This window comes from Tachyglossus aculeatus, chromosome 1 (assembly GCF_015852505.1).
Source record: "Tachyglossus aculeatus isolate mTacAcu1 chromosome 1, mTacAcu1.pri, whole genome shotgun sequence".
NCBI lineage: Eukaryota > Metazoa > Chordata > Mammalia > Monotremata > Tachyglossidae > Tachyglossus > Tachyglossus aculeatus.
Genome location: NC_052066.1, coordinates 22,474,802 through 22,492,857, shown reverse-complemented (window position 1 = coordinate 22,492,857; position 18,056 = coordinate 22,474,802). Strand labels below are relative to the sequence as shown.

Here is an 18,056-nt window from a genome sequence, read left to right as displayed (position 1 = left end):
CAGGGTATAAAGGCCTCATGGGATGGAGTCGCACTGGAGAGATCACCCTTTTCTTCCTCCTTCCGATTGTAGGGCCAGGAGGTCTAAACGATCCGTGGTCCTGGCAGAAGTTGGATCAGCGGGCAGAGCAAGGGGGGAGCCAAAGGCGTGTGAGAAGCAGCGTGGCTCAGTGGAAAGAGCCCGGGCTTTGGAGTCAGAGGCCGTGGGTTCGAATCCCGGCTCCGCCAGTTGTCAGCTGTGTGACTTTAGGCAAGTCACTTCACTTCTGTGGGCCTCAGTTACCTCATCTGTAAAGTGGGGATGACTGTGAGCTCCCCATGGGACAACTGATCACCTTGAAACCTCCCCAGCGCTTAAAACAGTGCTTTGCACATAGTAAGCGTTTAATAAATGCCATCGTCATCATCCTTTGCTGGCTCCTTCCTTCGGAACCAGCCCCTCTGGCCAACGTGTGCTGTTCCTCGCTTAGTCTTGCTCCACTGTGCCGTACCTTCAAGGGACCAGAAAGCACATTTGGGATGCTGCTTACCAACGGCAGCCAGGACAGGCGGCCACCTTCGATGCCAATAGAGAACCCTGCCCAGTGGCCTGGATGGACGGGGCTCATTCGTTGGTTTTTCTGTAAGGCCGATACGACGAAAGGAAAGAATGCTGTGCTCTAGAATCGCTTCTAACACCAACAGTGAAGCACTTGACGTGGGCCGATCGCTGTCCAGAGACTGGGATGGAGTCATGATAATAAAGTCGAACCCAGCCCTGTCCCACGTGGGGCTCACAGTCTAAGGAGGAGGAAGAGCAGGTATTGAATCCCCGTTTTACAGATCGGGAGACGGAGGCCCAGCGAAATTAAATGACTCAGCGGGCCAGAGGTCGAGCTGGGATTAAAACCCAGGTCCTCCGACTCCCGGGCCGTGGTTTTTCCGTTAGGCCACGCTGCTTCTCAACAGTCCAGAGATGGAGGAAGACATTTCTAGTCCCGCCGTCAAAAAACAGTGAATCCAGAGGCATTTTAGAGCTCATTCCAGCTTTAAATTTAAAAAGCACTTTCCCTTTCGGCTGGAAATTTTGTATCGGGATAGATCCTCGCATCCTTTGAAACCCTTTTTCAGATGCTTGCGTCTTCAATCGTTCTGTTAGGGGTGGAATTTCTGTCATCTAGACTTTATCCAGATTCCTTAGTTCAGGCGGGCATTAGGACAACAGGGGGATGACTTTTTAGAAAGGGTTTACAACTTGCCGTCTGTGTAACTCTGATATGTCTCCCCCTTTTAGACTGTGAGCCCACTGTTGGGTAGGGACTGTCTCTATATGTTGCCAACTTGTACTTCCCAAGCGCTTAGTACAGTGCTCTGCACACAGTAAGCGCTCAATAAATACGGTTGATGATGATGATGATTAATGACCTTCCAGAGTCTCTAATTGTGGTTTTATTTGGAAAATGTTTCACACTGATCGTGTGAAGCTCAGTGACTGGGTAGAATCGCAAGAGATTCTCAACTATCACTGGCAGGTTCAGTTAGTCCTCTACTTAACTTGTACTTCCCAAGCGCTCAGTACAGTGCTCTGCACACAGTAAGCGCTCAATAAATACGATTGATGATGATGACTGCATTTTGAGTTGAGAAGAACGGCACTTGCATCGGCATCTCTTTTCAGCTTTCCATCGCTTTTGACGTCACGATCCCATCCCCCCTCCAGTCTCTAGTTCTGGTGGTTCAGGCTGTCGGGATGGGGGGTGGGCAGAAGGTAGGGGAAAATTTAAAAAGCTGGTGGGAAGAGGGGGAAATGTTTAAAGAGAGTGTTGTGTGGGGCGGGAGACGGAAGAGCTAGAGAGGCTGGGGAGGAGATAAGCTTGTTGTGGGAAGGGAATGTATCTGCTTATTTTTGTGTCTCTCTCTCCCGAGCGCTTATTACAGCGCTCTGCACACAGTAAGCGCTCAATAAGTACAATTAAGTGAACGAACAACTGGTGAGGCCAGCCGGAATTAGTAAAATGGATGCGTCAACCTTATGTGGGGCTCGGCTTGCTGGCCTCACCTCCTCTTCCCCAGCCTCTCTCTTGTTCTGTCTGCCTGAGGAAGTAAAATAGTAATAATAATATAATAATTATAATAATTATAATGATGGCATTTGTTAGGCGCTTGCTATGTACAAAGCACTGTTCTAAGCGCTGGGGAGGTGATCAGGTTGCCCCACGGGGGGCTCAGAGTCTTCATCCCCATTTGACAGATGAGGGAACTGAGGCCCAGAGAAGTGAAGTGACTTGGCCAAAGTCACACAGCTGACCAGTGGCGTAGCCGGGATTAGAACCCAGGACCTCTGACTCCCAAGCCTGGTATTTGTTAAGCGCTTACTGTGTGCCAGGTACTGTACTGAGCACTGGGGTGGAGACAAGCGAATCGAGTCGGACACAGTCCTGTCCCATGTGGGACTCAGTCTCAATCCCCATTTTACAGATGAGGGAACTGAGGCCCGGCGAAGTGAAGTGACCTCCCCAAGGTCACACAGCAGACAAGTGGTGGAGCTGGGGTCAGAACCCCATGACCTTTCGCCTCTCAGCCCGGGCTCTAGCCACTAGGCCATGCTGCTTCTCAAATAAACTACTCTGTCGTAATATCTCTCCGACTCAATATAAATATATTAGTAAAGCCATAAGTACTCCTCTTTTGGGCACCCAAATCTGGGTAATTCTGATAAAGTCGATTAGCCGGCCTTAGTTCGGAATCCGGCCCTCCATTTTTACATTGGTCTTACAAGAGGATTGTAACAGCCTTCTAGACAGCAGTCTTCTAGACTGAGCCACTGTTGGGTAGGGACCGTCTCTATATGTTGCCAACTTGTACTTCCCAAGCGCTTAGTACAGTGCTCTGCACACAGTAAGCGCTCAATAAATCCGACTGAATGAATGAAAGAGGATTGCTTGCGACTCGTAGCGTTTCGACCTGATGCAAGTTTCAAGGAACGAATTACACCACAAGTCCGAGGACTGCCTGTGCGGTCTAGTTATTTTAAAGCACTGGGGAGGGAGTGTAGGTGCTCCTCATCTTTGTGAAAACGTGAGGAACTGTCTAAATCAGATCAACGCCTACAGTGTCAAATGAAATTTAATGCCTCCGCCTAAGGGAATTGCCCCTCTTTTAAGGAACATTATGGTGGACGATTGATTTTAAAACTGCTCTTGCAGCCTTTCGATTTGAGTGAAGGGAAAGGATCAGCTAAAGAGCGTAGTCTCCTTTTCAGCTGGGTTGGATCGGTTCAAGTTGGGAAAAGCGATAGCTTCCTCTCGTACTTGGGTAGTTACGGCAAAAATAAAGCACCTTTGCGTTTCACCAGCTACGGGGTATGGAGATCAGGAAAGGATGGAAATTTAAGAGGGTGCGTATGGAGATCAGGAAAGGATAGAAATTTAAGAGGGCGTCCATGTGGTAGCAGTTTCCTTAGAACTACCCAGTATATTGCAGTTACACTCCAGCGCTACGTGAAAAAAGGCAGCGGATATGTTTCTTCTCGTGGTTCATTGGATGGAATAAAGAGAAAGTAACCATTTTAATCAGTGATGGAATAACCACTTCTTTATTGTAGCATAGTAAAAATTAATAAACCTACTCAGAGGAGGAAGAACGCTGTTTATGCCTCTTCACGTGCGTCAGACGGACGGGAACTAATCTCTCTAATGATCATTTTTGTTTCATTTTTTTCTTAAAGACTCTCCTAGACTGTTGCAAGAGGACACACACTCACACACACTTCTGTAATCTTTGTGATAACTTGATGCTTGCTCTAATTGACCTCTTCAAACCCTAGCCAACTTTTTTGCCTGTCATTCAATATGAGGTGGTGTAAAATTCAGGCCATCAGAAGGTAGTTCTTTCTAATAAGGTGCCCGGGTCGACCACAAGGGAAATGATCTGGGGTCTCTGAGTCTAAGGTAAAAACAAAAAACAAAATTTAAAAAAAAAAACAACTCTTGTGAGATGCAGTATTTAAAATCGTGATAGAGTCGGTTTTAAAAAGGAGAGAAATGCTAGCATTTACAAGCAATAAATAGGTTGTCAACTCCATGTTGTTATTTATGCCCCATTAACCTTTTTCTCCAGATCATTGAGACTGAAAATATGATGGACCGAATTGTGAATGGCTTGTCTGAGTCTAGTATCAAGGTGCGGTTAGCTGCAGTCAGGTATGAGCTTTAATGGTCTGAATAAAATCCTTTGCAGTCTGTATAACTCCGGTTCTTTACTGGGCCTTCGTGAAGCAAGCTAAGTAACCAAATTACTTGCTTAAAATCACGCGCATTGGCACTGATGAAATGCAGTGTGTAAATCTTTTAAAACCTCCGAGCCGAATCCACCCTCAAAAGTACATGCAGTCATTCTGAAGTACTTAAATATTGCCAAAACGCTTTTGTGTTTGCAGTCTGTAAACGTTTGCGAAGTCCCAAACCTTAGGCGTTTGGACAGGAAGGGCGAAAGCATTCGATGGGCCTAATTTTGGTTGTTCTTTGTAGATGTTTGCACAGTTTGTCCAGGTCTGTGCAGCAGCTCCGAACCAGCTTCCAGGATCATGCCGTGTGGAAGCCCTTAATGAAGGTGAGAGGAAGGTAGTGGCAGGCGCGGTTGTGTGTCGTCGCGATTCCTCCGCTCCTTGTAGTCGTGGGTCGGTCGGGCTCCTTCGTCGGCCAGTCGTGTTTACTGAGCATTTACGGTGTGCAGAGTATTGTATATATACCTGTATATATGTATATACGGTTGCACATATTTATTACTCTATTTATTTATTTATTTATGTATTTATTTTACTTGTACATTTCTATCCTACTTATTTTGTTGGTATGTTTGGTTCTGTTCTCTGTCTCCCCCTTTTAGACTGTGAGCCCACTGTTGGGTAGGGACTGTCTCTATGTGATGCCAATTTGTACTTCCCAAGCGCTTAGTACAGTGCTCTGCACATAGTAAGCGCTCAATAAATACGATTGATTGATTGATTGATTGTACTGAGCGCTTGGGAGAGTATAATATTATTATACTTTATATTATTGTTTAATATTATTGTTATACAGTAGACACGTTCCCGGCCCACGGCGAGCGTGTAGTCTAAAGCGTCAGCTTCTTGAGGGCGGGAACCGGCCGCTTCTCTGTTTCGTCCCTCCCACGCACTTCAGTACAGTGTATTGTCCCCAGTTGATGCTCAGAAACCTTTATTACTACCGCTACTACAGATGGAATTAATACTGCCTTAGCGGCCAATACCCGTCTCTCGTTTGGCTTTTTATTTCGAAGCGACATTTTGCATTGTTAATGCGTAGAAACTGCATCGTAATCGTGCTCTCCCAAGCACTTGGTACAGCGGTCTGCGCGCAGTAAGCACTCGATAAATACTGGTGATTGGTGGATCGATCTGAAAAGGTCACCTGTGGTATCGATGCTCTAAATACGTGCAAACCAAGTTGAGGATTTATGGGAAGGGAGGGTTTAAATGTTCCGGCTCATCCTCTGTCAGAATTTGGTGCTTTCAGGGGCGCACTGAGATGTGGGTCCGTTTTCTTCTGTAAAACGTAAGGAAAAAGGCAGAAAGGAACATATGACATGGTGCCATTCTGGGTGCGATAATTGACCCGTCCATCTCATGTCCGTCTCGGGCACCGATGGCAGTGGCTTGTAGGTGGACGATTTAAACCAGTGGTCCACGGGCTTAAGGGATCATGGCACATGTCCCCAGCTTTTGTGTGACTCTGTAGAGGCCCAATCAGTCTAGCGTGGCTTAGCGGGTAGAGCACGGGTCTAGGAGTAAGATGGTGCTAACCCTGGCTCCGCCACTTGTCTGCTATGTGACCTTGGGCAAGTCATTTCACTACTCTGTGCTTCAGTTCCCTCATCTGTAAAAAAAAAAAAAAAAAAACGAGTTTTAAGACCGTGAGCCCCGTGCGGTGCATGGACTACATCCAATCTGATTACTTTGCACCTGGGAACGTGCCTGGCACATAGTAAGTGCTTAACAAATGCCATTTTTTAAAAAAGGGCCCGGAGGTCAGAGGACCTGGGTTCTGTTCCCGGCCCTGCCCCTTACCCGCTGTGCGACAGTACACAGTTCCCTCATCTGTAAAATGGGGATTCAATAGCTGTGCTTCTTCGTACTTAGACAATGAGCCCTATATGGGTCCCGATGATCTTTTATCGGTCCCAGCGCTTGGTACGGTGCTTGGCACGGCGCGCTTAATAGATACCACGATTAGCATTATTTCCATTCCCTTTCTCTCCACCCCGGAACAGCTTGTTCCCCACGGGATCTAGCTTGCTCCTGAAATATCCCGGGTGAGACGTGAAATAAGAGACGTGAGACTGTCCTGACCCCAGAATAGCAAGCAAAGCCTTATAACCCCAGTGTCTATTCCTGCATCCCACACCCGTTTTACCGCAGAAAGCTCTGAAATACCTCTTGCCTACCATCTTTCTTTCTGGGACGGGGGTTGGCTTCCGCAAGCAGAAACTGTGTTGGTAATGATCTTATCAAGTGGTTATGTTTTACAGCGTTTGTCTTTTTCCTCACCCAAGTGTTTTCCCTGCTAAATTGGCATCTGCATTCAAAATATTTCACCAGATGGTTGCCAGTCAAACCTACTCACTGTAAAAACCCTAAGGAAAATTTGAAATGAGTAAGAGCCACACATCATGAGCTAATTCTACTTCTTGCTGTTTTTTAAGTTGAAAATTACACACCTACTTTAGCAGGCAGTTCCGTATGTCAACTGGTAATAATAATGCTTTGTTTGCATTTAACTAGTACTTTACCTTGCAAAGTCCTTTCATTTTCTCCATGAAGGTATAAGCTACCGAAGAATTTCGGGGCAATAAAAAAAGTCACTGTTTGTAAAGATGGATTTGAATTTTACACCAGAGAATCACAAAGTTAGCCCAAGATATTTAGTAGAGTTTCTAAATGTAAGCATCTTTATTTCTGAGATTTAATAACGATCTCTGCTTTTTTTAAGATTTAGCAACAGCCACTAAGCGAAGGGGGATGGGGAGATGTGTTATTTGCATGTCAATATCATCTTAATATATTGTTCTCGCTCTGCTCAAATGCAGTTGAATGATTTGCTTTCTTTGAGGCTGGGTTGAGCAAAGATGCAGTGAAAAGGTTGTCCCTTCATTAACTGTCTGATTTTTCAAAGCAATGCTTTCTTACTTCTGCTGATACAACAATTGTCCTAGACTGTAAGCTCGACTTGAGCAGGGAATGTGTCTGTGCTGTTGTCCTCTCCCAGGTACTTAGTACAATGCTCAGCGTACAGTAAACGCTCAGTTATTAGGATCGACTAAGTATGGTGCAGTATTTAAATAATGTCCCTGAGTTTTCTGTGCACACTGTTGCTATAAAGTGTCTAACTACACATAGTTTAACCAAAAGCTTAAAGAAAAAAAGTTGGATGCCCTTCATACCGTGAAATTTTTGAACCTCAGTTAATATGCCTTTTGCCCAGGAGTGATGTTTGTCAAGGCTATCCTCATTTTGAAAAATTAAGAAAATAGTATATGAATAATTTCGTGGCCTTGAACTTGGTATAGAGCTCTGCTCAGGTAAGCATTCAATAAATACCACTGGCTGATTGAGTACCCTTTTCCTCCATTTGTCAAACGGAGGAGTAACACCTGAAGGTCGAGGGTGTTGAGATGTTTATTATTATCACTGCCATCATTTGACGCTAATTATCGTTATGTTGCTTACTGCATTTAAGCGCTTAGTTTATGGCAGGCCCCGTGCTCAGTGCTGTAGAAAGGGGCAAGGATAATAATTGAAGACAGAATTTCTGGCTTTTGGAACTCACCATCCCAGAGTAGGGTTTGGGAAGGACAGACAACCAGGCAAATTAGTGAAAAATTCCAAGTAAAGCAATCAGTGGAATTGAATGCACATTTACTGTGTGCAGAGCATTGTACTAGGCACTTGGGAGAGTTCAATACAATAGAGTTGGCAGAAACAATCTGTGCCCACAGGGAGCTTACAAGACTAGAGGGGGATAATACTTGTGATATTAGTTAAGTGCTTATTATGTGCCACATGCCATTATTATTATTATTATTGCTATTCACCATTCGAAGCACTGGAATAGATAGGAGATAATCAGGTCAAACACAGTCCCTGTCCCAGGAGCCACTCACAGTCTAAAAGAAGAGAACAGGTATTGAGTGTCCGTTTTACAGAGGAGGAAACTGAGGCTCGGAAGTTAAGTGACTCGCCCAAGGCCTCATCACAGGCGGAGCCTGGATTAGAACCCAGGCCCGAGTTCTTTTCACCCGACCCCGAGAGGGAGCTCATTCTGCGTTGAAGTTGAACTTGTTAACTTGAGCTAATCCTGCGTTGAAGTTGAATTAACTTGTACCTTGTAAACTTGGTAACCATGTCTCCCGGTTTGCAAAAGGATTCCTTGGTGCCTCTGGAGAATCCCTTCGTCTCATCAGGTGAACAGAGAAGCAGTGTGGCCTACCGGAAAGACCATGGGCCTGGGACTCAGAAGAACCTGGGCTCCAATTCCCAGCTCTGCCTCTTGCCTGCTTTGGGACCTTAGGCCGGTCACTTCACTTCTCTGAGCCTCAGTTTCCCCATCTGTAAAATGGGGCTGGAGAGCGTGAGCCCCTTGGGGGACAGGGGCTGCGGCCAACCCAATTTGTTTGCATCCACCTCAGCGCTTAGTACAGTGCCTGGCACAGAGGAAGCGCTTCACAAATACCATCATTTTTTTTTTTGAGTCTGTGAGCCCCATCCGAGACAGGGGCTCTCTCGTCATCAATCGTATTTATTGAGCGCTTACTATGTGCCGAGCACTGTACTAAGCGCTTGGGAAGTACAAATTGGCAACATATAGAGACAGTCCCTACCCAACAGTGGGCTCACAGTCTAAAAGGGGGAGACAGAGAACAAAACCGAACATACTAACACAATAAAATAAATAGAATAGATATGTACAAGTAAAATAAATAGAGTAATAAATATGTACAAACATATTTACATATATACAGGTGCTGTGGGGAAGGGAGGGAGGTAAGATGGGGGGATGACGGGGGATGATGGGGGGCTCTCTGACGTGATTATCTTATATTCATTCGTTCAGTCGTATTTATTGAGCACTTACTGTGTACAGAGCACTGTACTAAGCGCTTGGAAAGTACTGAGACTGTGTGAGTCCCCCGTGGGACACCCTGATCACCTTGTAACCTCCCGAGCGCTTAGAACAGACTAAAACTAACAGACTTTCTAGACTGTGAGCCCGTTGTTGGGTAGGGACCGTCTGTATATGTTGCCAACTTGTACTTCCCAAGCGCTTAGTACAGTGCCCTGCACACAGTAAGCGCTCAATAAATACGATTGAATGAATGAAACAGTGCTTTGCACATAGTAAACGCTTAATAAATGCCATCATTATTATTATTATTACAACCAATACTAAGTTTGGCACATAGTAATTGCTAAACAAGTACCATCCTTATTATTAGTTGAATTTCCTCAGAAGTCTGGGCTGCTCACTCTTTCAGGTAATGTTAATAAATGCAGTTTTGGTTTTCATTCGCCGTCTTTTAAATAGGCAGAATTGGTTGAGGAGATAAATTGCTTGGCTGTTCTTGCTCACGAAATGCACGGTTGATTGGTAACCTCTAACAGAGATCCCCATTTGCCTTTTCGTTCTCTTAGGTTTTACAGAACGCCCCCGATGAAATCCTAGTGGTAGCCTCGTCCACGTTGTGCAATCTCCTTCTTGAATTCTCCCCTAGCAAAGAGGTTGGTCTCTCTTCCACAGCCCTCTCTCAATTCTCGAATCGTTTTCAGGACGTTTCGTTGATCTTTCTCATCTCGTTTTCCAGGTTCTAAATGTAGGAAAAAATCCCTTTTAAAAATGACCGTAGTTTCTGGAACACAAGACTTCATAGTTTCAAGAAGAACCGGGCATTGGCTTCTGAGGCCAAACCATCACCCCGCAGTGGAGGAGTAGACGAATCCTAAACCCATCATCATCATCATCAATCGTATTTATTGAGCGCTTACTATGTGCAGAGCACTGTACTAAGCGCTTGGGAAGTACAAAGTGGCAACATATACAGACAGTCCCTACCCAACAGTGGGCTCACAGTCTAAAAGGGGGAGACAGAGAACAAAACCAAACAACCTAACAAAATAAAATAAATAGAATAGATATGTACAAATAAAATAAATAAATAAATAGAGTAAAAAATATGTACAAACATATATACATATATACAGGTGCTGTGGGGAAGGGAAGGAGGTAAGATGACTGTTTAGTATGCTTGCTTGGGGTCAAAGTAAATAATCTGTGATGAGGCCTTTTGGCAGAATTCAATTTGATGTGTTACTAGTGTGTCTTCCGGTGAGCAGAAGGATTCTGGAGTCTCTCATCATCCCTGCTGTTTAGGGGAGGCAGATGGTACCTTAATCGATTCTTATTTCTGATAGACTGTGTTCCTCCCTTTACTCTGATGGATATTCCTTACCGACTAATGAACCGGGACTCACCGTGGTTTTCTCTGGCCACCTAAGTTAGCTGTTTTCCACTCTTAGTTAAGTTATAACCTGTGTCAGTTTAAACTTCAAGCAGAAATTGAGTTCTCACCTCAAAAAAAGTAGGCTTGTTCTTACAGTTCAAGTCTGCCCCGAAGCTCTGACTATTTAGCAGCTGCTTGTGCAGTAATATAATTTTCTTTGAGTGGCAAAGGCTGCCTTGCCTAAGACTTAAATTTCTTTCTTTTCATATTTTTCATTGAAAAGATCCCCTTTGTTTCTGAGGTCAAATAGTTTACGTGGCATAGAAATTGTTCTCTTAACTTTAAACTGGCCACATTTCAAGTACTAGAATCAATTCTTGATTTTTTAATTTGTACCTTTGTATATTTTTAATTCATTACAATTTATTACAAGCTTTCCAGTGTTATTGTAAAGCTGACGCTCACAAGATATACAAACACTTGTAGTTACAATAGACTTTAGGTTTTAAACCCTTTATAATCAGGAATCAGTTAAACCAAACCATTATTCTGGTAGGCGAACCCCAACGTGCCCTAATAAGGTTGACAAATAGATTGGCAGGCAGCTCAAAAGTATTTTCTTAGAGTTTATAATGGTAAAAACGACATCAGTCGGTGCTCTGCACACAGTAAGCACTCAGTAAATTCGATTGAATGAGTGCAAGTGTGTTTTGCATCCTTTTGATTGTGAACTTCAGTAACCCATTTTAGTTAGTAGGGTACCATTCTTGCTATATTCTGTATATGAGACTCCAAATATTCATCCTTGACTTGTGAACGTCAAGGTGGTAGTTGAGAAGAACTAACGAGGTGAGAGTCGCATTAAATCCGCAGCATACATTCCCCAAACACTTAAATTGGAGCAAGGGAATGGTGTTAGTTCTGTGTGAAGAAGGTTAAAAAAAAAAATCTGTTCTGCCAAGATCCAGTAATAATAACAGCCCACTCCCAAACTACTGGGCCAGCATTCAAAAACAAAGCAGAGGATCAGGGACTTCTGAAAGTAGGACTGGATGATTGATTCCACACTTAAGAGGGAACGAGTTAAGGCTCAAGAAACAAACAATTATTCCCTGCAAGGACCAGTGGAAAGAGGACAGGCCTGGGAGTCTGAGGACCTGGGTTCTAATCTCGGCTCCACCACTTGTCTGCCGTGACCTTGGGCGAGTCCCCGGACCGCTCTGTGCCTCAGCTTCCTCATCTGTAAAATAGGGATGAAATCCCACTCATCATCATCATCATCAATCGTATTTATTGAGCGCTTACTATGTGCAGAGCACTGGACTAAGCGCTTGAGAAGTACAAATTGGCAACATCTAGAGACAGTCCCTACCCAACAGTGGGCTCACAGTCTAAAAGGGGGAGACAGAGAACAAAACCAAACATACTAACAAAATAAAATAAATAGAATAGATATGTACAAATAAAATAAATGAATAAATAGAGTAAAAAATATGTACAAACATATATATATATATATACAGGTGCTGTGGGGAAGGGAAGGAGGTAAGATGGGGGGGATGGAGAGGGGGACGAAGGGGAGAGGAAGGAAGGGGCTCAGTCTGGGAAGGCCTCCTGGAGGAAATATGATTGAATGAGTGAATGGGGAGGATACAAGGTGATCCAACCTAGAGTGGAAGCCATGCGGGACAGGGACTTTTTCCAAACTGATAAAGGTGTCTCTACCCCAACGCTTAGAACAGCGCTTGGCACGTAGTATGGGCTTGCCAAGTTGTTCCCCGGGCGCAGGGGAAATCATGACACTACTTCATACAGCTTCATCCTGAGAATCCGTGCACCTTCGCTGGTCGGGGGCGGAGAAAGATGATATGAGGTAGGATGTATTTCGAAACTGTTTAGCAAGTACGGTAGCATGATCCTGATGCTACATTTTGCTCTTTTCCTATTATAGCCTATTTTGGAATCCGGAGCCATAGAACTACTATGTGGTTTAACCCAAAGTGAAAATCCCGCTCTGCGAGTGAACGGCATTTGGGCCTTAATGGTAAGTTCTTACCATCGTAAATGGCGGTCTTATTTTGAATCGCCTCCCTTTTTTTTTTCAGCAGAGGAACAGCTTGGTTCTATCACCAGAATGGCCCGCTCGGGCCCTGAGGAGCCATGGATCGGTTTCCTGGTCCGCGGCTGACTTGGGCTAGCCCCGTAGTCATTGTGCACCTCGGATTCCGGATTAGCCCGTGAGGAAAGGGGTTAAGGTGTGGCAAAGTGGAAGCGCACAACCCACAGGATTATTGTGAAGAACGGTGCCATCACTTTGCACCTCTGAGTTGCTACTTCAATCAATCAATCAATCAATCAATCAATCGTATTTATTGAGCGCTTACTATGTGCAGAGCACTGTACTAAGCGCTTGGGAAGTACAAATTGGCAACACATAGAGACAGTCCCTACCCAACAGTGGGCTCACAGTCTAAAAGGGGGAGACAGAGAACAGAACCAAACACACCAACAAAATAGAATAAATAGGATAGAAATGTACAAGTAAAATAAATAAATGAATAAATAAATAGAGTCATAAATATGTACAACCATATATACATATATACAGGTGCTGTGGGGAAGGGAAGGAGGTAAGATGGGGGGATGGAGAGGGGGACGAGGGGGAGAGGAAGGAAGGGGCTCAGTCTGGGAAGGCCTCCTGGAGGAGGTGAGCTCTCAGCAGGGCCTTGAAGGGAAATGCGTAAATGCTTAAATGCTTGAATACTTAAATGCTTGATGTTTTATAAAAGTCACTTTTAGAGAAACCACAAGAGTGCAGGCTCCTTCCTTTATGTCTTAAAATGGGTCACCACTTCAGACCTCAGCCCCTTTCCTTTTTCCTTCCGATTCCTTCAGACCTCAGCCCTTTTCAGCCCGGGCTTTGGAGTCAGAGGTCATGGGTTCGAATCCCGACTCCACCACATGTCTGCTGTGTGACCTTGGGCAAGTCACTTAACTTCTCGGCGCCTCAGTTACCTCATCTGTCAAATGGGGATTAAGACTGTGAGCCCCACGTGGGACAACTTGATCACCTTGTATCCCCCCAGCGCTTAGAACGGTGCTCTGCACATAGTAAGCGCTTAATAAATGCCATTATTATTATTTATTATTATTATTCCTAGTCTCTCTGTTTTTCCTCCACTCCCAAAATGTCCCAACATTTTGGACAGGGCATGTAAGGATTAGGTACTTTTCCCTTTTTTTCCTTTACAAAAATTAAACTGGGTAAGGCCTGGAAGTTCCATAGGAGTGGAAAGAGCCTGAGCTTTGGAGTCAGCGGTCATGGGTTCAAATCCAGGCTCCACCAGTTGTCAGCTGTGTGACTTTGGGTATGTCACTTCACTTCTCTGTGCCTCAGTTCCCTCATCTGTAAAATGGGGATTAAGACTGTGAGCCCCACGGGGGACAACCTGATCACCTTGTACCCCCCCCCATTGCTTAGAACAGTGCTTTGCACATAGTAAGCACTTAACAAATACCATTATTATTAGTATTATTTTTAAGGTACAGCCCAGCCACGCCTTTATAAAATAAAACCGTGTACAAATATCTTCACCAGCTAGTATTTACCTGAAACTGCAGAACATGTGGGCACATTGCTAGCCGTGTTACACCTGACAATATACCGAAACTCAGAGCTGGCAACTTCCGTGTTTCCAGCAATTTCTGTGAATGAAAATGTGCTCCCGTAAAGGTGTGTTTGAACATAATAAATTGATTTTTGCTGGTGTTATGTCATAATAATCAAAGTCAAATAAAAGGAGGAAATCATGAAACAGGGAGAAGTCGAGTCCCCGTCCAGAGGTGGAAGGTATTGTCCGCTTGACAAAAGTGCAAGGTTTTAAAACTGAGTCACAAAATTTAGTCAAGCCCCTGCCACAGTTAAGATGCTGGAATACTTTATTCCCCCTGCTGAAAAACGTGATCGATCTCTTTAAGCAGAATGAAGGGCAAGCTAAACGCAATAAACTGACTAATCGTTGAATCTTACAGAATGTGGCGTTTCAAGCGGAACAGAAACTCAGGGCCGATATCTTGCGAGGTTTGAGTACAGAGCAGCTATTCCGATTACTCTCAGATTCAGATGTGAATGTATTAATGAAGACACTGGGACTGCTGAGAAATCTCCTCTCTACTCGTCCAGTAAGTAAAGCCTCCAAGGCTTCCCAGAATACCCGTCTCAGTCCTTAAGACGTCGTTATTATTTAATATCCCTCACCGATAAACGTCAAAGACTTTTCACTAGCCCGCGGGAGACTAGGTCTGTTGATAAAGAGAAGAGAAGGAACCGTAGCAAGGCACGCGCCTTCGCTCCCGTAGTTAATTTAAAAGAAAGTAGAAGAGGATGGCAAGAAAACGGGATTGAGGGGATGCCTTGAATCGCTCTGGACTCCCTTGACCGTCGCTTCTAAACTCTGAGCGTTCGGTCGCTTCTCTTTCTTAGCCGGGGCGACCACTTGACTTAGTGGAAAGAGCCCGGGAGTAGCACTCGTCTGCTGTGTGACCTTGGGCGAGTCACTTGGCTTCTCCTTTGCCTCAGTTACCTCATCTGTCACATGGAGATTGAGACTTTGAGCCCCACATGAGACAGGGACTGTGTCCAACCCAAATTGCTTGTATCCACTGTAGCGCTTAGTACTGTGCCTGGCACATAGTAAGTGCTTAACAGATGCCGTTATTATTATTATCATTATTATTATTATCGCGGTCCTGGCTCGGCCACTGGCCTGCTCTGGGACTCACTTAACCTCTCTGGGCCTCAGTTTCCCCAGTTCTAAAATGGGGATGAGAGAGACTGTGAGCCCCATGTAAGATGGGGATTTTGCCTAATATAATAATAATAGTACAGCGTAGTGGATAGAGCATGGGCCTGGGAGAAGGTCATGGGTTCTAATCCCAGCTCTGCCATTTGTCTTCTGTGTGGTCTTGGGCAAGTCACTGCACTTCTGTGCCTCAGTTACCTCATCTCTAAAATGGGGATTGAGACTGTGAGCCCCACGTGGGACAGGGACTGCGTCCAACCCAATTCGCTTGTATCCGCCCCAGCCCTTAGTATAGTGCCTGGCACATAGTAAGTACTTAGTAAATACCATTGTCATAATTATTTTTGTTATTACTACTAATAATAATATCTTTGTGTCTGCTCCAGCACTTAGCACATAGGATGTGCGTAATTGTTCAACGCCTTCATTCTTATCAAGGCAGAGAATTCTAATTGTGTGAATTCCACATTGCTTTTGCAGCACATGGACAAGATAATGAGCACTCATGGCAAGCAAATCATGCAAGCTGTCACACTCATTCTGGAAGGAGAGCATAATATAGAGGTCAAAGAGCAGGTACATGTTACTTTTCTTCATGGGGTATGTTGTGTTTGGGAACCAAAAGCAGCAATGCAGTTCAGGGGTCTTATACCTCATGTAGACGGCTGAGGGTTAAGGAGAGCAGAGAAGGGGGCTGGTCTTCAGTGCAAAGAAAAAGAAGTGGGGTGTTGTTAGGGAGAAAGGCAGAATTGAAGAGAAACAGCACATTTTCAGACCCGTTACCTTCCCTGGCCCCCTGCTCACAGAGACCCTTTTTGCTTCTTTCTTTAAACATTCTCTCTTCCTAAGTAGTGAAACTGTCCCGTTGGTCTCACCGGCCTCTTTTTCCCGAATCGACCCCCTCGTCCCAAGCCAAAGATGACTCCTTCACTCTGAAACACATAGCCAGAAAAGGCAGGCTCTCTCCATACTCGTCAGAGTTCCCTTGTATACGGTGGTCTCCGTGGATAGAGTTTCTGTTCTTTCCCCTTATTCCTTCCTTTCCCCAGGACCCCCTTTCAGCTCTCACCTTTCACCCCACTACACCCACGCCTGCAAATCCCACCCCAGGGCAGGCCCTTCTCCAAAATGCCTCCTGCTCTTCTGCCTTTCTTCCACCCTCACCCTCCGAGCCATTTCAGCGGACCTCTGCTAGCATAGAAAGACAAACCCGAAGGCACTGAAGAATGACAGTATTACGGACGCCTGAACTCCCGAAGGATTTTTCTGATGTAACGTGTGTCTTTATCCCTGCCGTAGCTTTTGTAGGGTGCTTATTTTTATCAAAGACTCTGAAAGATTTAATATCACTGGAAAATCTCAGCCTCTCGGTGGTCTTCAGACGATCGCCTCAGATTTAGTGTGCTAGTGAGAGCCGGGTGAGAAAATGGATGCTTTAGGTCTGGGGTGCGTGGAGGGGATATACGCTGTCAGGAAAAAATGAAACGTTCAAGGAGAAAATAATTAAGGGGAATGTGGCCGCCACTCAGAGAGCACAGATCACTTCAGACCCACCGTTTAACCTTCCCTGTTTTTTAAAGTCCACCCAAAATTGGTAAAATCATAAGGGTTGTATCCATTTGCAAATCAAGAGTATGTTTTGAGTGCCTGCAGTGTGGAGGGCACTGTACTAAGAACTTGGAAGAGGACAGTAGATGTAGAAGACCCATCTCTTCCCAGAAGGACTTTACAATGTAATCAGGAAGAAAGTCATACCGATAAGTTTAAAAACAAGAGGGGTAAAAACTTTTAAAGCCAATATCTGGATTGGAAGCACCGCCCCCCCCCTTCTGATTTGAGGAAGACAGTCGGGTTTTGTGTTGGATAGTTCAGATTATCCCTGAGATCCCTGTCGGTCTATCGTTCTTAAATTCTACGAGTACAGTGTTGCATGCCCGCTTCATAATATCCCATTTCCAGTAGGGAAACAAGGCTTCCTTCAGTAAGGTCAGCGGCCCCAGCCTTCGCATTATCTAGAATCCCCAGATACTTCTGCCCAACATCACTGTGCGTGCTTTCTGCTTCAGTGAGTTCATTTTCTGTAGAAATTCAGCTGTCGAGAATTCAAGTGGACCTTAATTTCACTAGCATCATCATCAATCGTATTTATTGAGCGCTTACTGTGTGCAGAGCACTGTACTAAGCGCTTGGGAAGTACAATTTGGCATGATTGAAGCAGAGCTGTGTGAATTATTGTCCCATCAGCCTAAGGCCTGAAAGAAGTTTATTCAACTTAGTCCCCATTTGGTTGCGTGGGTGCGGTATTCCCCTATCAGACGTTATGAGTAAACGTGTAACAAATATTATTATTATTATCATTAATATTATTCTGTGATGCTGTAACCAGGAGCAGCCTTTCCTCGGGCATTTGCTACAGACCCCATGGGCCCTCTGGGACGTGGAGTTTAACCATCTTTCAGTGGCCTTGGCCCCTCCACCCAGGCTGTCAGTCGGTCAGTTGTATTTATTGAGAGCTTAGGGCAAGTATCCCTAAAGCGTGAGCTCGACGTGGGCAGAGGATGTGTCTGTTGTTATATTGTACTCTCCCAAGTTCTCAGTACAGTGTTTTAAGCGTTCAATAAATACGATGGATTGAATGAATGAAGTAGTGTTTCAAAGTCACCGTGGGTTGTTGATATCAGTATTTGAAGGGAAGGACCCAGGCTTGGCTTCTGGAATCTGAAAACCAACTCACAAGTAATAGGGGGAATTGTACGCCAGG

The 18,056-nt window shown here is 44.8% G+C and overlaps 1 protein-coding gene across 7 annotated transcripts in view; it reads left to right on the top strand.

Moving 5' to 3' along the window:
• ARMC8 (armadillo repeat containing 8) overlaps positions 1-18,056 on the top strand; it is a 159,125-nt gene that overhangs the window by 110,430 nt on the left and 30,639 nt on the right. For 6 of the 7 annotated variants that reach the window (XM_038765421.1, XM_038765417.1, XM_038765323.1 and 3 more), the window contains 6 exons: positions 4,098-4,180; positions 4,508-4,589; positions 9,688-9,774; positions 12,445-12,537; positions 14,526-14,675; positions 15,776-15,871. In XM_038765421.1, coding sequence (XP_038621349.1) covers positions 4,098-4,180; positions 4,508-4,589; positions 9,688-9,774; positions 12,445-12,537; positions 14,526-14,675; positions 15,776-15,871 — 591 coding nt within the window. The remainder of the gene's footprint in view (positions 1-4,097; positions 4,181-4,507; positions 4,590-9,687; positions 9,775-12,444; positions 12,538-14,525; positions 14,676-15,775; positions 15,872-18,056) is intronic. The other variant, XM_038765496.1, reaches the window with a different exon arrangement.